Genomic DNA, 22,742 nt, shown 5'->3' on the forward strand with positions numbered 1-22,742 from the left:
TCAGTCAACTGATTTTTATTCAGACCTCTGTAAACATCTGAAGGCAAATTACCATTATAACTAACATTTCCACCATCTTGAAAACTGTTTTCTGATACTGGTATTACAGGATTTCCATTTTCTTGGGATGCCAAAACTGAAGGTTGCCCATGATTTAAATTATATAGGACAGGATTACCATTATCTACTGGATGTTTGTTCACTTCCTCTTCCTCTCTAGGTATAGAAGTGTACACAGGGACACTGCCTTTTTCAGGGAAAGATTTATGATTTCTGGAGCTATCAGAAAGCATTGAGCTATGAGAACTGTGAGAGGACTGGTCAGCATTCAGAGGCTGCGACACAAATTCCTTACCATTACCTTTATCCGTTTGTCTAACACTGAAAGTTTTTGGAATTTTGCTGTTCTTCTTACAGGTGACATTTTCCCCTGTTTCCAAAATTAAACACTCTTTTTCATTTGGTCCCACCGTTCTACACACTTTATAATTACCATAGTTTTCAGGAAATTCAGGATATGCTGCCAAGGGAGCTAACTTGCTGTGTGGTCCACAACAATCTGTGTCGGACATTGTATCCTCAACAGTATACTTCTGAGTTCCCTTCCCACAAATAACAATGCCTTCTGGGTTGTCTGTCTGGGTACTTTCACCAGAAACCATGGAAATATCAAATGTTTCATTTTCCATCTCTGAATCCAAAGTAATATTAGATCTTTTAAGAAGTTCCAACCCACTACCTCCTGATGAATCTTCCAGGTATGTACTATTATCGATCTGAAAGTCTGCAAGACTCCTGGTAATTTGTTGCCCACCACTCTGGTCCAGTGACCTGTCCTCTGTACCTGTAGCCTGATACATTGGGGGTGATGTCCCACCATTAATTGTAGCTTTGATGTCTCCGTGTATATTAGTAGCTTGATGATACTGGGGCACACTGTTATCAATTGTGGGTTTTACACCTACATCTGTAGGCAAAGATATCTGTGAACCAGCATCGGTTGTATCATCATGAAGTGAAGTGTCACTTTCATTGAAAGAGGATACTGCATGGCCTAGAACATGTTGAACAATTAGCTGAGCAAACTGACTAGAATCCTCTTCTTCAGATTCATCGGCCACTTCTTTGCTTTCTTCCTTTCTTCTTTCCTCAATGTCACCAGCTTGGTCATCATCACCATCTTTGGTTTCACTAGTAATATACAAATTGGCTGTCATGTCTGGTTGGGTATTTCCATCTGAAGATTGACCTTCATCTGTCTCTGGACTTACTTGGTCCTCATTTTTCTGCTCCGTGTATTGGTTAAAAGAGTTCATACTATCATATTCCTCTAGTTGTGTGCTTGACACAGAATTCAGACTCTGTTGATCATCTTGTCCAACTTGGCCTTGTTGCTGTGACTGTAAACTTAATGGTGATCCTTTTTCCGACATCTCATGTAACTGAACATCAGACAATGTACCGTCTTTTGACACCTCTTCCTCAGGAAAAGCCGGGAAAATATTACCATCTTCAGATTTCTCTTGCAAGGATTTTTCTTGAGAGATGTTGCCATCTTGAACCTGTAACCTGGGAGAAACAGTACCATCAGGTTGTGATGTAATTAATACAGGTGACACAGATTCTTTATGAATCAACTGACCATACTCTTCTGGATTACTGTTATCTCTGGGACTTGAATCTGACTGGTCTGAAGTTGGAAACTTATAATTATTGTCTTCTGGATTATCAGCAAAGTTTGTACTTGTAGAATCTAATTCATCTTCCTGAGAATCAGATTCATTGTTGACACTGATACGGTTGGCTCCCTGTGAAATGATTGGTACTGTTTCCACAACAGACCCATTATCTGATTGATCAACACTTTCTATCTCTAACCCACAATTTTCTGATTGACCTACAACACCTTCAATGACTGAATCATTCTCTGATTGGTTAATGTTTTGTCCCAAAATAACAGAACCAGTTTCTGACTGGTCAAAGCTAATATCCAGATCTGGTATGTGTATCTCTGTTGCCTCACTACCATCCTGAGTGAAGCTTGACTGGTCCTCAATGGATTCAGAAGAGTCAATAACAGATTTCATCAACTCTCTTACTTCCCTGTCTGCCTTTGTAGTCAGGGTTGTCTCGGTGGAAGCTACTGACTCTTCATCATTTATCTGGACACCTTCCTCTGGAGATGGTGTAGTGTTGCCTTCTGTGCCATGTGCTGTGCCATCTTCCTTAGAGATGGTATACGTAGGACCTGACCCACCATCAGCCCCTTCCATCCTCATATGGCCATCCTCTGTCTGAACTGTACCATCACCTTCTCCTTCCATACTAGTATGTAGTATTGATTATGATCTGAAACATAACAAATATGTATCAATATTAAAATATGCAACATAGTGCCCATTTTTGAGAAGAAAATACAAATATGAAATTTGGTTTCAGGAGTATGAAGTTATTGCAAGCAATCACAGTTGAAGCTTTAAATGTTTTGTTTGTTATTGGCCAACAAATTAAACTTTACCTCTAAGTGTGAGGGTGTCATTTGGACTTAAAAAAGTGAAACTAGTTCAACACTAGGCAGAAGAACACACACAGTGAGTCTTGCTGTTAATTAAGTACATTGTACACCAAATTTATTTCACCATTCTGCAAATTAAATATCTCCATTTATAAACTCTGAACTGATGATGGGTCTATTTTAGCTTTTAATAAAACTTTTTAATCCTGTGACTAGTTCAAAAGAAACATCCAAATAGTAGTGCCTCTTGAATTTTGTTTTGTTTTGATCTTTCAATCAGTTTGGTCCCTTACTTCAACACACACACCTAGATTTTGACAGGATTAGAAAAGTCATGCAGTCATCATGCTGCCCAAAGATATCTGGGGAAAATACAGTTTGAAGAAGAGTGAGCTTTCTTAGTTGAATGCTATGTACATGACAGTGACTGTATACACGGTATAGTACATTTATATATGCTATATTTTAAGCTATTATTCATTTAACTCAATTTTGATGGGATCAGATCTGGGAGCGGACAGCTATTTGTTAATTTACTATAGATATATCTTTATATTATGGTGAAATGATCATGAGAAACACAATTTCAATGCTGGTCTTCTAGGCTATATATATAGTAAGATACTGTTAATGGCCCAGCATATACCACTCACACTGGACATATTCCTGTGGTGAATTGTTGCAAATTGGACAGCACAGCATATAGCCATTGGACCTTCTAAATCTGGCCAAGATTACATTCTTCTTTACATGTACATCTTTCTTTTAATGTTGACTGAAACAATACACTGGTGTATTTCTAATTTTGGCTCTGGATGCTTTATATACTTTTCCCTTCACCTTAGTGGAAGATATATTCAAGTTATATTTTACACCTCAAGAAGCCGAGGGAACAGTTTGCACTTTAACATTTGCACTTTTAACTATTGATTTAAAAAAAAATTAATTAAGATATATGAATCATCAGTAAAATCATGCCTTTAATTTTTACAATTTTAAAAATACAGTTATCCCTTAAGCTTTGAAGCAGCTTAAAGTATTCAGTCTTAAGATATTAAATTAGTTTGTCAAAAACTGGTCTGAATTTGAACCTCCCCTTTGGGAATTTCAAGCCATATGATTGTATCATGATCAGGCCTAGGAGATTGGTTAGTTTCAAATCCTGTCAATATGAAGAGCATGTTTGAGATTTTCTTTAACATCAGGGGTTTATACAAAATTGAAAAATAAAATCACAGGAAGCGCGATGAGGCTACTGAGATTATGAGATTATCAACGAGTACTGCTGTCAGTTTACTCATCGACTTTGCATATAGTTTGTGTTTACATTTTGGGTCAAAACAAACAACAGCATATACGACCTACTCATCCTATAATTGACGCTTCTAGAGGTAAAACTGGTAAGTCACTTTAGTTTCAAAGTAAACCTGTGCATCTGATACTTACTGCTCGGGGAAAGATTCCATGCATACACACAACATGTTATCGGAGCAAAGGAACTTTTCAGCTTCTCTCTCTTCCTGTCTCAAGTCAAAACATGCGTCTGCCTCCGCGGGGTCATGTGGTGTAACACGCGAGTATAGTGTAGACCCTTCAGTCGACGTTTATCGACAACACTATTCTAATATAATTATAATAACCAGCTTAGCCACACCATCATTCAATTATACTGTATACGTGATCGTTTTATCTATTCCAGCAAGAATCATTTCAAAACAAATTAAAAGCGTTAAGAAAATTAACGTAATACTGTGTGCTCGCGTCTAATTTAGCCAGATGAATCCGTGTCACAAAAACGTTTGAAGAGTATGGACGAAGGGATGGTAGGCATTGTCTACTTTAATTTAATCTCGAGACTTGAAGTTAAAGTCGTTAAAAGCAGAAAAGAAATATAATTTATTTGTGTTAACATGCAATAGGCCTACAATACATTATGATATGTTCACACAAATATGACAAACTTGACGACAAGTCACACTCGTCTGCTGAGGGAGGAGTGCCATCCACTAAATTACATAACCACACTTTCTAACATTTTTTATGTTTTAATTAAGTGGCATACTGGTTAAAATTCACAAATTTATTTAAAGGCTACTAATAAGGCAAGATGCAGGGTCACCTTCATGACCACATAAGTTTCTATGGGTACTTTTGTTAAGACTCTTAAGCTTGCTCGCTCCCATATGAGGCACTCACAAGCTAGTATAATAACTAATTAACAAAATTAACAAAAAATTGTAAAATATAATTAAAGTATAGGCCTACATATTGAGAAGAGGTTAAAGGAGCTGGTCGGATTAACCTTAACACAAACCCAACAAATCAAGAACCTTTAACAGCTATAGAACTTATGCATTTTTACCCAACTTGGGGCTTGAGAATTAATTTTTGTATTTCGAGTTATAACTTTCTCAAGCATCAAACCCCTGGAATCTTTCCTGGAGGGGAAGTACACATATGTTACTCTGGTAAATACTCTTATACTATAAATAACTATAGCTGAAATATACTGCTTCGCTAGATAGAATAATTTGATTGGTTGAGCATTGAAATTAAGATACAGTTTATCATGACAATTCTATTACATACATGCATGTATATATGTGACTGTTAAATACATGTGAATATATAGACTTTGGTATAATTCACAACTGTATTATTGTATATGTATATGTCTACTCTCCAATGTGTCTTGTATTACAAGGAAATAAAAGAATCTGAATCTGAAGCTAAAAAAAAAAAAAAAAAAAATTCACAACTGAATGATTTGAGCTCGACATTTTCGGTTATTTCACTGTCACTTTCATGAGACAAATGACTAAGTATGTACATATACAGCAGCAATGTTGAAGATGATAGTATAATATATTCACATTCACACTCATTCCAACCTGTAGAGCGTGACGTTTCATACTTTGTGTTTATTAATTGCATCCGTCTCTGTCAACATCTGACTCTGTAAGAATAATTCATTAGAAGGGCTTTTTCAGTTTTCATCATAAGGTTAACTTCAATATTTCAGAAGTAATATCTCTTGTTGGTTCTTACCAGTACACGTATTTATAAAACCTTGTTCCCCTGTGGACTATTTTTGCTTTTGATGATTTTCAAAGGAGTTATGCCCCTTTTTATAATTTTTACTTATACTGTAGTTAAGAATTATTATGTATCTTTAAAAAAATGGCATGCTGAACTTCTACTTAGTATTAACTTAAAGGAAAAACCTTTTAATTTCAAATTTAAAGTGTTCGAAACATTTTTTAATTGTAGAATATTTCTTCATTTTGATTGCAGACTAAAAACTGATACAACGTACAGTACATGTCAGACAGGCCTCTATGTAAGTATATGAAATCTATTTGGGTAGGCTTTTAGCTAATCTTGTCCAAAGGAAGTAAGCTTATGCAATGGCGCAGTGTCCATCGTCCATTATACATCAGTCAATGTTTCCTTAAAGTGCTACAAGTGTGGAATGTCTGAATGTTTCTTGAGCAAGTTTGATCTGGAACATTATTTTGCAAAGGAGATCTAATGTTACGGGCACATATGGTGTCCGGACCATAACTCCAATACTACTCGACCAAGGCTCTCCATACTTGACACAAATATACATCTTGATGAGCCGGAGTGTCGCATACCAAAATCATGCCCCTTACCCCCGTATTTGCGGAGTTATTCCCCTTTGATGATTTTACTTGTCCGGACCATAACTCCAGTACTACTCAACCAAGGCTCTCCATACTTGACAAAAAAATATACATATTGATAAGCCGGAGTGTCGCATACCAAAATCATGCCCCTTACCCCCTTATTTGTGGAGTTATTCCCCTTTGATGATTTTACTTCGGGCACATATGATGTCCGGACCATATCTCCAGTACTACTCGACCCAGGCTCTCCATACTTGACACAAATATACATCTTGATGAGCCGGAGTGTCGCATACCAAAATCATGCCCCTTACCCCCTTATTTGTGGAGTTATTCCCCTTTGATGATTTCACTTGTCCGGACCATAACTCCAGTACTACTCGACCAAGGCTCTCCATACTTGACACAAATATACATCTTGATGAGCCGGAGTGTCGCATACCAAAATCATGCCCCTTACCCCCGTATTTGCGGAGTTATTCCCCTTTGATGATTTTACTTGTCCGGACCATAACTCCAGTACTACTCGACCAAGGCTCTCCATACTTGACAAAAAAATATACATATTGATAAGCCGGAGTGTCGCATACCAAAATCATGCCCCTTACCCCCGTATTTGTGGAGTTATTTCCCTTTGATGATTTTACTTTTCCTGACCATAACTCCAATACTACTCAACCCAGGCTCTCCATACTTGAAACAAATATACATCTTGATGAGCTGGAGTGTCATATACCAAAATCATGCCCCTTACCCCAGTATTTGCGGAGTTATTCCCCTTTGATGATTTTACTTGTCCGGACCATAACTCCATTACTGCTGGACCCAGGCAGCATGAGGCTCTCCATACTTGACACAAATATACATCTTGATGAGCCGGAGTGTCGCATACCAAAATCATGCCCCTTATCCCCGTATTTGCAGAGTTATTCCCCTTTGATGATTTTGTAATGGCTCACCATTCACTTAATAATGGTATTAGGAGGCTGATTCTTTGCAAAGAAGTTTTTTTGTATATATTCTGTATATAAACATGTGAACTAATTTTTGTGTTGTGTCTAAACCAAGGTTTCCCATATTTGAAACATATATGTATACATCTCATCATTTAAAGTTGCCCTTTGGTTTCGACTACACACCATTATGTGTATCAATATCTCCTTCCAACTTTCCAACAATGATACTTCATTTTAAAGCATTACAACCTGTGAAACTACCCCCTTCCAAGTGTCAAATATTGCGGCGGGCGTATGTTGTGGCCCTCCAACGGGCCCTTGTTCAACTTAATGAGGTAATTTTTCCATGATTACAAAAATGTCCAGGTGAGCAATGTAGGTTATCTGGGCCTCTTCTTATATAACATCCTACATAATTACCATTAAAATGAGTGTTACTATAGTGGTGACCCTCTCTTATGAGACCACCTATATAGCTATGGGACAGGTATCAGATGGCCTTATAATGGGGTGGTCTTTCTTAACTGTTTTGTAGCTGTAATACTTTAGTGGAACTGGGCTAAGCTGAATACTAGCAGCCTGAGTTAGCTCAAATGGTGAGAGCTTCTGGCTAGAGTTGGGACATTCGGGTTTCAGCCCCAGTCTAATCATTGAAATCTTTCTATCCTATTACCTTTGACACCAAACTAAATACATGTGTATACACACAAAGCTGGTTTATAGGTACAATGTACTTGTGTGTGTTTTCAGGGATGAATGCTGGAGTAGTGTAGTGGAACTGGACTGGGTTGAATGCCGGTGACTGGGTAGCTCAAATAATTAGGGCTTCAACCTGAAGTTCATGAATTCCCTGGTTTGATCCTGCATTTTTCCTGTCCTATTGCAATATTGTGTCTTGGGCAACTTTCTAGTTAGGTCATCTGACCCGAAGGGTCAAGATGACCTATAGTCATCATGCTTCGTCCGTCGTCGTGCGCCGTCCGCCGTCCGCCGTGCGCCGTGCGCCGTGCGTAAACTTTTCACATTTCAAACTTCTTCTCAAGTTCCACCAGTGGGATTGAGCTGAAACTTGCCTGAAATGATCCTGAGATGGTCCTGACCAAGTGTTGTTATTTTTCGGGTAGGTCCGAAATCCAAGATGGCTGCCATAGCCGCCATTTTGAAAACACATTTTAAACTTCTTCTCATGATCCACCAGTGCTATTAAGCTGAAACTTGCCTGAAATGATCCTGAGATGGTCCTTACCAAGTGTTGTTATTTTTCGGGTAGGTCCGAAATCCAAGATGGCCGCCATAGCCGCCATCTTGAAAAACACATTTTAAACTTCTTCTCAAGTTCCACCAGTGCTATTGGGCTGAAATTTGCCTGAAATGATCCTGATATGATGCCGACCAAGTGTTGTTATTTTTCGGGTCGGTCCGAAATCCAAGTTGGCCGCCATAGCCGCCATCTTGAAAAACACATTTTAAACTTCTTTCAAGTTCCACCAATGCTATTGAGCTGAAACTTGCCTGTAATGATTCTGATATGATCCCGACCAAGTGTTGTTATTTTTCGGGTCGGTCCGAAGTCCAAGATGACCGCCATAGCCGCCATCTTGAAAAACACATTTTTAACTTCTTCTCCAGTTCCACAAGTGCTATTAAACTGAAACTTGCCTGAAATGATACTGACATGGCCCTGACCAAGTGTTGTTATTTTTCGGTTCGGTCCGAAATCCAAGATGGCCGCCATAGCCGCCATTTTGAAAACACATTTTAAACTTCTTCTCATGTTCCACCAGTGCTATTGAGCTGAAATTTACCTGAAATGATCCTGAGATGGTCCTGACCAAGTGTTGTTATTTTTCGGGTCGGTCCAAAATCCAAGATGGCCGCCATAGCCGCCATCTTGAAAAACACATTTTAAACTTCTTCTCAAGTTCCACCAGTGCTATTGGGCTGAAATTTGCCTGAAATGATCCTGATATGATGCCGACCAAGTGTTGTTATTTTTCGGGTCGGACCGAAATCCAAGATGGCCGCCGTGGCCGCCATCTTGAAAAACACATTTTAAACTTCTTCTCCAGTTCCACCAGTGCTATTAAACTGAAACTTGCCTGAAATGATCCTGATATGATCCTGACCAAGTGTTGTTATTTTTCGGGTCAGTCCGAAATCCAAGATGGCCGCCATAGCCGCCATCTTGAAAAACACATTTAAAACTTCTTCTCCAGTTCCACCAGTGCTATTAAGCTGAAACTTGCCTGAAATGATCCTGATATGATCCCGACCAAGTGTTGTTATTTTTTGGGTCGGTCCAAAATCCAAGATGGCCGCCATAGCCGCCATCTTGAAAAACACATTTTAAACTTCTTCTCCAGTTCCACCAGTGCTATTAAGCTGAAACTTGCCTGAAATGATTCTGATATGATCCTGACAAAGTGTTGTTATTTTTCGGGTCGGTCCGAAATCCAAGATGGCCGCCATAGCCGCCATCTTGAAAAACACATTTAAAACTTCTTCTCCAGTTCCACCAGTGCTATTAAGCTGAAACTTGCCTGAAATGATCCTGATATGATCCTGACCAAGTGTTGTTATTTTTCGGGTCGGTCCGAAATCCAAGATGGCCGCCATAGCCGCCATCTTGAAAAACACATTTTAAATTCTTCTCCAGTTCCACCAGTGCTATTAAGCTGAAACTTGCCTGAAATGATCCTGATATGATCCCGACCAAGTGTTGTTATTTTTCGGGTCAGTCCGAAATCCAAGATGGCCGCCGTGGCCGCCATCTTGAAAAACACATTTTAAACTTCTTCTCAAGTTCCACCAGTGCTATTAAGCTGAAACTTGCCTGAAATGATCCTGATATGATCCCGACCAAGTGTTGTTATTTTTTGGGTTGGTCTGAAATCCAAGATGGCCGCCATAGCCGCCATCTTGAAAAACACATTTTAAACTTCTTCTCCAGTTCCACCAGTGCTATTGGGCTGAAACTTGGCTGAAATGATCCTGATATGATGCCGACCAAGTGTTGTTATTTTTGGGTTGGTCTGAAATACAAGATGGCCGCCGTGGCCGCCATCTTGAAAAACACATTTTAAACTTCTTCTCCAGTTCCATTGGTGCCATTGAGCTGGAAATAGGTGAGGATGTCAAGGAAGGCGAGCCAACATAGTGTTATTTTTTTGGCCTCGTAAAAACTTTGAAATGGCAGCAATGGGGGCCATTTTTTAACATGATTGCGCAATCATGGTTTTCCTGAACAACACCTATTTCAAACTTCTTCTCAAATTCCATCAGTGGGATTCAGCCCTAAGTTACCAGAAATTATCCTGAGATGGCCCTTACCAAGTGTTGTTATTTATCGGGTCGGCCAGAAATCCAAGATGGCCACCATGGCAACCATCTTGAAAAAACATTTTAAACTTCTTCTCCAGTTCCACTGGTGCCATTGAGTTGGAAATTGGTGAGGATTTTAAGGAAGGAGTGCCAACAAAGTGTTAATATTTTTCTGCCTTGTAAAATCATTGACTTGGCAGCCATGGTGGCCATTTGTAACATGATTGTGCAATCATGGTTTTCCTGAACAATGCCTATTTTAAACTTCTTCTCAAATTCCCCCAATGGAATTCAGCTGTAACTGTAACCAGAAATGATCCTGAGATGGTCCTTACCAAGTGTTGTTATTTATTGGGTCGGTCAGAAATCCAAGATGGCCACCATGGCAAACGGCGCCACTATATACTTGCTACAGAGAGTACATACTACAATTATATAAGGTTTTTAATTTAGAGTCAGATGACCGTTAAGGCCCCTGGGCCTCTTGTTTATAATAGTATCACAGGTGTCTGTATCTAGTTAGTAGTTTTAAAAACATTTAAGCCCTCTACACCTATATCATATATTATTATAGTAGGTGTAGGGGCTAATTTTTTTTTCTATATTTACTTCAGGGGTGGCAGCTAGTCACACTAGTGTGACATGCTAACTTGCTACATGAGAGATCAGAGATTGTACCAGAATTATACAGATCCAATCTAACTAACGGTGCTGATTACAAACTGTCTGCTTCAGTCTATTGTATAAAATATAGATTCTTTCTAGCCTTCCCTGCCCCCTCTCCCCCCCCCCCCCCCCCCCCCCCCCCCCATTCACATGCACACACTCACACACTCACACACTCACACACACACACATATTATTTCTTTCTTTTCTGAGGTTCACAATGTGAACACATTGGCAGGAAGTTAAGAGTTGAATTTCAAATGTGAGATGCCTCTAAAGAAACCATTGTTTTAAATAAGATAATTTATGTGTACGGACATTTGGCATGACTCTTTGCCTGTTATTAATTATAACAGAGACATGACTCAGCTGATAAGGAGACCCACTTGTTTGAAAAGGATTTGGAAACAGAGTGAAGATGTGTTATTTAAAGCTCGCGATCTGGCTGGTCTGCAGGTGAGGGGACAATCACAGCTAAATGTATGCATGTCAAAAGGCCATCAACCTAAACACCTAGAGGATGCTACATCAGAAACTGGGACAGTGTCAAACAGTTCTACACCAGATAATGTCTTCCTTCTGTCCTCTGTTGGAATTGATGATTTAACAAATTTGTGCAAATTGGTGAAACATTTTTTATCCCAAAAGTGTGTATCTTTTTATGTATCAGAGCCAATATTTAAAAAATGTGACTGTTCTTCAAGTAGTACAAAGTCTGTGGAAAGGATTCATAATAAACAAAATGTCAACTTTCTCGATTATACAGCGGCTGGAGATTTTCAGTGTTTCATAAGGTCAGAGACATTATCAGAAATTTCTGGCTGGATGGATCCTTTATCACTTCATACAATGTCTGGCCATTCATGTCAGAGTGCACTTTTGCATAGACAGCTTCTGAAAAAACACAATCAATTTTCTTCCTGCAATATCTCTTCACATTGTGTTGGATATCATCCTAAAGTGAATTATTCCATGTGGTCACATCAGGTAAAACATTACAGTATCAGCCAACACAGTAACAGATATTTCTTGTATTCTGACAACAAGGATAACAGGCTACTGTCTGTACATCATCTTATCACCACACCTACTGTTAACTTGTTCTCATCACTAGCCATACACAGACATTCTTGTCAGATGAGACAACCACAAATCTTGGCATCCAGTCCATTGATAGTTAGTGGTTTGAAACACCGATGGATCTCCAAGAAGACTTATGAATTTCCAGAACTACCAGAGGATGATTTAGTGGAGAGTTTTATGCGAGGAGGTGGTGCAGGGGGTCAGGCCGTGGCAAAGACCAATAACTGTGTGTTACTACTGCACAAACCAACAGGCATCCAGGTCAAGGTAGGTAGTAACCATGTCACTGGACTAACACATAGGTCAAGGTCAGTATAGGTCAAGGTAGGTAGTAACCACACCAAAGGACTAACACACAGGTCAAGGTCAGTAAAGGTCAAGGTAGCTAGTAACCACATCAAAGGACTAACACACAGGTCAAGGTCAGTAAAGGTCAAGGTAGCTAGTAACCACATCAAAGGACTAACACTGGTCAAGGACAGTAAAGGTTGAGGTAGGTAGTTACCACATCACAGGACTAAGACATGTCAAGGTCAAGGTCAGTGAAAGTCAAGGTACATGTAGGTAGTAACCACATCACAGGACTAACACACAGGTCAATGTCAAGGTCAGTATAGGTCAAGGTAGGTAGTAACCACATCACAGGACTAACACATGTCAAGGTCAGTATAAGTCAAGGTACATGTAGGTAGTAACCACATCACAGGACTAACACAAAGGTCAAGGTCAAGGTCAGTATAGGTCAAGATAGGTACAAAGTATACCACATCACAGAACTAGCTAAAATACTTGTCAAGATCAGAAGTGCCATTGTAATACATTATCCAAAAATCATCTTTGGCAAAGTCATTATACTAGTTTACCTGTAATCATTGGAGTTTGTGACCCCACAGGTATCTAAGGTCAACATGCCAAGGTCAGTATAGCCAATGTATTTATGTGAATTCACTAGTATCTAGGTCAACATCAAAATAGCTATTCAGATAACTTTTATGTGTGACCTAAATCATGTTTACCCGGTAACTTAAATTTGATTGATATTGTAGAGGATTTAAAAAAGATTCCTGTTATATTATGTTATTTATAAAACAAGCATCAAGTTCTGTTGTAATAAAGAATGGTTCTGTAATCATACATGTATACTCCACAAAACGAAATTATACAGGTAGGGGGGAAAAAAACCCAAATATGAAAAAAAAATACTATTTGACCTTTTTGATACTACATGCTACAGAGAGAAAATAAATTCATGAGATGGTGCTTCATAGCTGCCTGATCAGGATCTTTATATACAGGAGAAGCCTTCATTTGAACAGGATCTATGTATTCATGATGGTCTTGTTTTATATTGTAGATGCATGTATCAAGGTCTCTTGAAGTAAACAGGAAGAAAGCACGAGAGAAAATGATAGAAAAACTGGATTTTCATTTCAATAAAGAAAACAGCTTTAACGAACAGAAGAAGGCAGAAAAAAGTAGAGCTAAACAGAAAATGAAGAAAAAGGCAGAGCTTGTTCGGGAAAAAATGAAAGCCTTTAAGAAAGGTCTTGAGAAAATGGACAATGAGGATTGACTTCACTAGTACTGTCAAATTTAATGTTTGTCAGATTATGAAATTAATCTACAATTCAATACACATTAATTGTTAAAATTATCATTGAAATTATTAAAAGATTCCTCTACCAGATTTCAGTTTTTTATTTTCAGTATTATTGAGAAATGCTATATTCTTGAGAGTACATACACTGATCAGGACCTTCTGACATTTTGTTTCATAAAGGACTTACATGTGAATTTAAGATGACATTCAAGATAGTTCACCCACCATCCTATTACAATAGCTCTATGACAAATTGCCTTTTCCCAATTATTCTTTCTCTTTCCCTCCCTGTCCACTTTTAACTATGTACCTGTATTGTAAAAAAATCACATTGCAGCACAGAACCCAACAACTTCAAGAACACCTGGTTTGATATGGGGATAAGATGGGTATCCTTATGATCAGTGTGAAACCAGTAATTACAATTGTTATTTCTGAGAAGTCTATAACACAATCTCTTAAAACTAACAAATTATTCAAAAGATCAAAGATGACCACCTGTAGGCTATGTTGAACTCCAAAACTAGAGACTAAGGGAAAGACTAAGGGAACAGAGTTGAAATAACTATCAGAATCCAAAAATTACCATCTGCCAATCATTATATTCCTCTGACCAGTCCCAAAATTCCATATTCACAACATAAAACAATGTAAAGAGAACCAACACATCAGATTGGAGAACTAGGTACTTTTCCAACTAACAAAATCCAAAATGGCCACCTGTCTGTGTGGGAGGTTATCCTGTTCTTCTGATTAGTCATAATTAAGATGCAAAATACATAGGGTTCCAGGCGAATCTACATGCAAATTGGAGTTCTTCAGTATTTTCAGGGAAATAGCAACAAAAAGAATTCTTTAACTAAAAACAAGGATTGAGCATTGAGTGAATTAAGACCGATTCGAACAGCACTAGCCCAATATATAGGATAAAAGGTAGGGACGGAATAAGTCCACCTAGATACTTGGATCATGGTGTCAATAAATCATGGTACAGGTATATAGGTCATCATTGTATGTAATTAGTAAATTGAAAATAAAAAGAAGAGTAGCAAATCCTGAAGTCGGGTAAACCGAGTAGCTACTGGTGAGGAATCTCTTCCGATTGTTAGATTAGTGACAAATTCAATATCAATTTCCTTGTGATATGTGGAAAATACTGGAGCTGTGATGTATTTACAGACTGAGTGGTGACACAGTGAAATACCTCAACATCAAGGACAGCCCAGTTTTTTTGGGGTGTATTTTGGAATTGTCGGATGCCTCAACACTTTAATCTGGAACTTCATCTGCAGCTGAAACATGCAAGTCTAGTGCTTGGATAGCATCAATGGCCCCAACACTTTAGCCTCCGAGACTTGTGATTTTGGACTTCTCTGATTGACCTAGCCACAGACACTGGTGCTATTGGGCTTAAACGATTGGCCTAGCCCTTGACACTGGTGGACAGAGGGATCAAAGACTTGCATACTGGTAGTTGTACTTGTGAGGTAAATGAATGTGGAGACAAACCAATAACAACAATGCAGAACAGCGAGGGATTCAAGGTCACAAAGGATATGTGAGTAGGAGTACAAAGTTAGTGATAAATTGCGATTTTTTATGATGAGTCAAAATTTCAAAATAATTTCTTTCCACTTTCTCTCTCAGAAGTTTTCATCTGGTGAAATCAATTTTTTTTTTATAGGATATTTAATCCAACAAGTCCTCCTGACTTGTATCAGTTGTCTCCAATTGATAGCAGTCAACTGACCTCCTCCAGAACATAAAATTTACTGCATAGCACTGTCCAGGTGTATTGTGTACATGTATATAGAGTATTCAGACTTCTAATAACAATATAATATAATCTGAACTAATGTCGATGATTTTCTAGGTACAATGGCCTTACCATAGACACGGATAAACAGGAATGGACAGATTCAGTACCTGAAGATACACATCAACATCTTAAAGGTAATAACTGAATATACGCGAGGCCCCATGGGCCTGCTTTGCTCACCTAGTATTCCCTTTAAAGTAGTTTTGTGTGTTTTAACACTCTCTTGACCTGGAACTTTAATTTGTTAGACAAATAATCAGACAGAGTCTTTTGAGTTTTTAGCTCACCTGCCTGACCAGCATCAACTTTTTCCTTTAAACAACTTCTTCTCAATATCCAAGAGGCCTTGAGACCTGATATGGCCATGTGTCATGCTGGGATGAAGGGTTACCACGTTTGTTCAAATGAATGACTGTGACCCTCATTTAAGGTCACAGGGGTCAAATAGGCTGAAATCAAGACGCCTAGGGACTTGATATTGGGCCTGTAGCATCCTGGGGTGAAGGGCTACCATGTTTGTCAAATGAATGGCATTGACCTTCGTTCAAGGTCACATGGGTCAAATAGGCTAAAATCTTTAAATAATTTCTTCTAAATTACCAAGATGCCCAGGGACTTGATATTGGGCCTGTAGCATGCTGGGGTAAAGTGCTACCAAGTTTGTTCAAATAAATAATCTTGACCTACAATAAAGGTCACAGGGGTCAAATAGGTTTAAATCTTGAAACAATGATTTGTCGATAGCAAAGAGACCTAATATTAAGCCAATTGTATGCTGGAATGAAGAACTTGAAAATTTAATGACATGAATAAAACTAGCCTACTCTGATATTTGAATAAAGTGGTTATCGGCATAGTTGCAGAAATGACCTAAATCAACTTACAAAATTGCTGTAGTCAGATGAGTGATTGGGCCTGTTGTTTATTTTCTAAAAGACCCCTGTGACCTTGAGTATATGTCAAGATAAGTCTGTTCAGAAGTTGTTTGGTTGTGACCTTATATATGAGGGGTCATTTCTTTTTACAATCTTTATTGGGCTCCATCCTAGGATCCTACAAGCCAAATATGATTCTTTGCCTACTTGTTTTTAAGAAGAAGTTGCTTAAAGAAAACATGTTGCATTAGATGGATAACACACAATGGCTGTACACCACGTATAGCATGATAAAGCTCAACCATCGGGCACTGAGCTCAAGATACTGAATTAAATTGACTAACTTTGTATATTACATTTACTTTCCCAATGTTGAGTTACATTTCCCGACATCATATTTTAGATGCCATTGAAAATTGGAAAAAATCTGGCATCAGAGCTCTGTGGGTGAAGGTACACAAGAAGCAGTCCTCGTTTGTCTCTGTGTGTATACAGGTAAGTTCTCAGGTAAACTTATCTAAATATAACAATTGTGAAACAAGTTATATCGACTTTCACTCTTGTTGGCCTGGATAGAGGTACACGAGGGGTCTTATTGTGGGAGGAAACCAATGTGGTCAGGCAGGTGAAAGGCAAGTGTTACCACCTGACCATCATGAGATCCTGAGTTTTAAGGTGGACAAGGACTATGAATTTGAAACTTTTAAGACAAATTAACTTATTTCACAATCTATGTTCCTATACTTCATACTAGTATATGAATTAAAAAAAACAAAACCAACAACATAACTTTGAATGCTAGATTGAGATTGACAGCGATTGGCACACCATTTTATTATGTGGTAACATTAAATGTTAACCCGTTATTTCTCCACAGCTGGGGTTTGACTTCCATCATGCCAAACCAGGTTATGTCATGTTGAATCAATGGTTGGCTGAATCTGAAGAGAACAGGCTGCCTGGATTTGCTAACCAGTATTTAGGTACACATTCCTTGTTTCTAGCTCATGAATGGGGGTTTGATGTACATGTATTTTAGAAATGAAGGGCATAATATATGGTCTCACTGGTTGCTGGGGAATGGGCAAAATGGGAATTAATCTTTGAAAGTCTACTCCTTTAATATAGACGAAGAGATTTCGACCAAACGGTATGGAGCATCGCTTTGTGCATAGCTTTCTTATTACCTACTGTTTTGTTTAGAATATTAAATCAAAATATCTATAGACAAATTTTATTTGACCCATATTTACTACAATTGTACACAAAAGTTAGAGAAACTTACTAAAATATATTTTCCCTGATCCCTCTTATAAATAGTTAATCAGACAAGGAGATTTATTTATAAAATGGACATGCAGTGTCCCTCAAGTTACTTGTGTTGGTTTGAAGGTGTAGCAGGCTTTGTCATCAATGACAACAACCAGGTACTCGTGATACAGGAGAGGTTCAACATCAGTCAGAAACACTGGAAACTACCTGGGGGACTAGCTGATGAAGGTATGAACTTGTGACCTTGACCTTCAGTAAATCAACAGTTACAAATATCACGACCCACACAACAACTCTATTGTAGGGCAATGTATCTGTAACTTGGCTTAAAGACAGACGTTTTCTTGCTGATTTTTGTTTCACCCCCTTTGTTTCACAAGGACATATTGCTCAGAACAGTTTCTGTTGATACAAACATCCTACCATTTCCTTTGAAAAGAAAGAAACGTCCTTGTTGTGTTGTTTCCAGGTGAGGACCTGGCAGTTACATCTCAACGAGAGGTTTTTGAGGAGACGGGAGTGAAGGCGGAGTTTGTATCTGTGTTAACATTCCGACACCAACATAACTTTCGTTATGGCTGTTCTGACTGGTACTACATCTGCCTGATGAAGGCAGTAGGTGGATCCATCAAGCCCTGTCCACAGGAAATAGCAGAATGCAAGTGGATGGATGTAAGTCATCTTTAACAAATGTATACCAGTAATAACATTTCTGTAGAATAAATATATAGGTAAAGCTGCTGTAAATTATTTACCGAGACAGATTCAGTTTATTGCAAATTAAATGTGTATGTAACACAGGCTATTATTTATGATTCCGCTAGGGAACAAACCATGGACTGCTTGCTGAAAACTATTCCTTACAATCAACCGATTAAGTTAAAGAGAACTTTAAACTTTTTCTTTGCTCAGTCAGTGGATGCACGGCTTGTAAACCAGAAGTCCTCGGAGGTTTTATAGCAATAACTATTATTATTAACGACCTCAGATGTTAAACGACCTTATCCTTACTGATTATCAACTAACTGTTACAGATAGATGCGTATGCCAATCATCCCTCACTGACGGACACCAATAAGTTTGTCGTACAGTGTTATAGGGAACATGTTGCCCGCGGCAGCTCTGTGGCAATAGTAGCCACACCGGTCCTGTCCTACAACAAGAAAGCCTACCACAATATCTACAGTATACAGCCTTCCCGTGATAAAGGAACCACTCAGGATAATGTACATTCCTTACCTGATCCAGGGACTGATGGAAGTAACGTTGATACACAAGGTTCATCTGATACAGGACCAGACATGTCAGACCTCAAAACTGACAATCCAAATTAACATAGAAGCCAATAGTGATTTATAAATTGTGATTTTATTAGTAATTTATAAGGCTTACTGATCATCATGAACAGTAACCTCAACAACACTAACAATCCAAATTAACATAGAAGCAAATAGTGATTCATAAATTGTGATTTTATTAGTAATTTATAAGGCTTACTGATCATCATGAACAGTAACCTCAACAACACTAACAATCCAAATTAACATAGAAGCCAATAGTGATTCATAAATTGTGATTTTATTAGTAATTTATAAGGCTTACTGATCATCATGAACAGTAACCTCAACAACACTAACAATCCAAATTAACATAGAAGCCAATAGTGATTTATAAATTGTGATTTTATTAGTAATTTATAAGGCTTACTGATTATCATGAACAGTAACCTCAACAACACTAACAATCCAAATTAACATAGAAGCCAATAGTGATTCATAAATTGTGATTTTATTAGTAATTTATAAGGCTTACTGATCATCATGAACAGTAACCTCAACAACACTAACAATCCAAATTAACATAGAAGCAAATAGTGATTCATAAATTGTGATTTTATTAGTAATTTATAAGGCTTACTGATCATCATGAACAGTAACCTCAACAACACTAACAATCCAAATTAACATAGAAGCCAATAGTGATTTATAAATTGTGATTTTATTAGTAATTTATAAGGCTTACTGATCATCATGAACAGTAACCTCAACAACACTAACAATCCAAATTAACATAGAAGCAAATAGTGATTTATAAATTGTGATTTTATTAGTAATTTATAAGGCTTACTGATCATCATGAACAGTAATATGCTACTTAAAGAAAGACAATCATGAAAATTACTGTATTGTATGCATACATGCCATATTTTTGGGAGACCAATAAGGGAGATTGATGATTATTTTAAGGGAGTTTTGCCTAAAATAAGGGAGATTTGTGCGCGGCATGAATATCAACATTTTTACTCAATTTTTAAGCAATTAACTAATTTTGAAAGTGATAAAGAATATTTATATTTATTTTGGATATTAATCATATTGTATATGCAAACCACAAAAAGTTGTATAAGGTAAAAAATGCAATAAGTATACATTCAGATTCTCATGATATGAAATTTTTTTTCGATTTTTTTTATGCAACACAAAAAGTTTTACAGCTTTATGCATATTGCATAACAGCATTTGAAAAGGGTATATTATAATTACATGTAGCTAAAGATTAAGACAAGCAAGTTATTCATTTATCAGTTGGGATTTTTTTTAAATTAGAAAGCTTGATCCACTCTGAGGGAACACATCAGTTGTAAAAATCACCATGAAATGTTCTGTGGGATACCTTATGTTGGACCAATTAGATATAAAAATATTCCAAGTGTGCAAGTGTATACATGAAATCATGAGAACGGAAGATGTTCATGTTAGGATCCCGGAGACTGCAGTAAATCTTATCACGATCATTCTAGATTTTGTATATTGTCTCTGTCATGGACTGTACAGTCATTGTAAACACCATGACTGACCACTTTGTAACGACCAACAGATGTGCTAATTTTGATAGTTTTCTAAAAGAAAATATCGGATTTCATCTTGCTATCACTGATCAACGATACACATAGTAAATGAAAAACATGTGTGATTTTGCATCTGACCAGACTCTGTATCAATTACCATCATCAAAGTATGGTCCTAAAAGAAAACAAACAATAATTCAAGTCTGTTAGCTAAGGGGGTTAAAGTTGTTTGCAAGTGACTTGCCTTTATTTCATGGTGATAGATATTCTAGCGCAAACATTACACTAGCCAGAGCTTCGTGTGAAAGCCGTGTCCAACAGGCGCCATTTTGATTGAGTGATCACGTGAACAGATGGATCACGTGATCGCTAAATTTAGCCAAATCTCGCGAGAAAAACTACTGAATTGTAAACAAAAATGGCGTCGGCAAAAATACCGGAGGGAATTACAAATTACGGGAATTTGGGCTCTCCTCCCGGGAGGAAATAAATGACTTGAAAATAAGGGAGATTTTGTCTCACGCCGGGAGGTATGGCATGTATGTGTATGTAACAAATTAATTTAAACAATTTCATGTATGGTAATAATCAGAAATGTGATTCTATAATTGATGATTACAGGGTACATTATATCCTCACACCCTGGCCTGCTGCTACTCCCCTGTCCAGTCAGTGTTTTAGGGGAAGAAGTATTTTTTGGCCCCATTGTTTGGTTCTGGTGCAATGTACCTCTGATGTACAATCGCTGTCTGAATTATCTTAAAAGGATAATATGGTCAGATTATCTTATAATGATACGGGTGTCTGGATTATCTTATAGGGATAAGGTTGTCGGACCTTCTTATTATGAAACGGGTGTTAGATTATTTTATGGATAATCTTATATTCTTAAAGGTAACTCAAAATTTTTAATGAGGACAATATAGGTTTACCAGATACATCTGAATTATGAAAGTTGATTACCAGGCTCCACTAATGATGTAAAAAAATAATTAAGGGTGTAATTATCTTGTGGAGACAAAATTGTCTGGATTATCTTGTATACCAGAAATATATGTATAGAGAATGGTGATTGGTGGTGGTCTCAATCAACATGGAGCCTGAAGATTTGTCGGCCGTGAATCAACGATAACAAATGTTGGACACGTGCACGTAGATACTGAAAATCAGCTTTCTTTTTGAACACTAATTACTTTTATGATTTTTGCAATAAAAGTTAAGTGAAATTAACTTCTGTGGATCACAGCCTATTTACTTAAGCCCTACATAATTACTTCCTAACCATTATTGTGTAATATGAAGTGCATGGCCTTCACGGACATCCCATGGTGTACCTCTATATCTAAAAGGTAATTTGATAAGGTAAGCTCTCTGTAGGGAGACTGAAGGACACTGGTCAATGAATGGCTTGTTCATATATAGATAGACTGGAATATATTAATGACTTAACAGTTACTAGAACAGTCTGACTATATCCAAATAAGTTTGTGTCTTGTGGATCATTTTTGTAAGCAATGTGAGAGTTTATTAAAAGCTTCTGTGACTTTGTTTACTGGGTGTACATGTGATTGAATTTCTTATTAAGTGCATGAGGAGAACAGGCAATCTTCAGCTGAAAGCTAGAAACACAGAGGTCTCAATTTTAGATAGATTTAGGAAAGAGATTTGTGAAAACAATTGTTATTATGATAAAAGGACAACATAATAATAGTTCCACCTAAAGAAAAAAAATTTATCCCGAAACTGATACACAACAAGTTTACATGATATACTATCTGTCTATAGGTATGTAAATATAACTCAATGATGATTTAAGATAAAATACACTTAAGGTAAATAGTCATAAATTATACATGTAACTTAAACACAAACTATGGACAACTGTGTCAACAATCCCCATCTTAATTTTTGGGATTAAGTTTTAAGTTTCAAAATTTTGTTGCCATGGCAAAATTTGCGAATTTCAAAGCAAAATGCACATTAAAGAAAGATGGTTTACAGTAATAATCTATGTGTAATGTTTGTTTTAGGTGGGAGAAGGCTCACACAAAGGCTTTGCCTGATGCCTAATCCATCTGTTTTGTTGGAATGAAATCTGTTGAAAAGAAATGATAGCAACTCCAACATGATTCAGTAT

The 22,742-nt window shown here is 37.5% G+C and overlaps 2 protein-coding genes across 2 annotated transcripts; one reads left to right on the plus strand and one right to left on the minus strand.

Moving 5' to 3' along the window:
- Nucleotides 1-19: 19 nt before the first annotated feature.
- On the minus strand, nucleotides 20-2,324 carry LOC117332321 (dentin sialophosphoprotein-like). Its single transcript, XM_033891207.1, has 2 exons — nucleotides 189-2,324; nucleotides 20-37 (listed from the first exon to the last, which is right to left on the minus strand). Exons 1-2 carry the CDS (start codon nucleotides 2,322-2,324, stop codon nucleotides 20-22), a joined length of 2,154 nt encoding a protein of 717 aa, XP_033747098.1.
- A 1,795-nt stretch (nucleotides 2,325-4,119) lies between these two features.
- Nucleotides 4,120-19,943, plus strand: LOC117332322. The gene is made up of 12 exons (XM_033891208.1): nucleotides 4,120-4,338; nucleotides 5,810-5,855; nucleotides 11,465-12,458; nucleotides 13,546-13,763; nucleotides 14,129-14,180; nucleotides 15,219-15,349; nucleotides 15,665-15,744; nucleotides 16,889-16,980; nucleotides 17,363-17,468; nucleotides 17,878-17,985; nucleotides 18,227-18,429; nucleotides 18,792-19,943. Exons 3-12 carry the CDS (start codon nucleotides 11,469-11,471, stop codon nucleotides 19,089-19,091), a joined length of 2,280 nt encoding a protein of 759 aa, XP_033747099.1. The 5' UTR covers nucleotides 4,120-4,338; nucleotides 5,810-5,855; nucleotides 11,465-11,468; the 3' UTR covers nucleotides 19,092-19,943.
- The last annotated feature ends 2,799 nt before the right edge of the window (nucleotides 19,944-22,742 follow it).

Source organism: Pecten maximus, chromosome 8 (genome assembly GCF_902652985.1).
Source record: "Pecten maximus chromosome 8, xPecMax1.1, whole genome shotgun sequence".
NCBI lineage: Eukaryota > Metazoa > Mollusca > Bivalvia > Pectinida > Pectinidae > Pecten > Pecten maximus.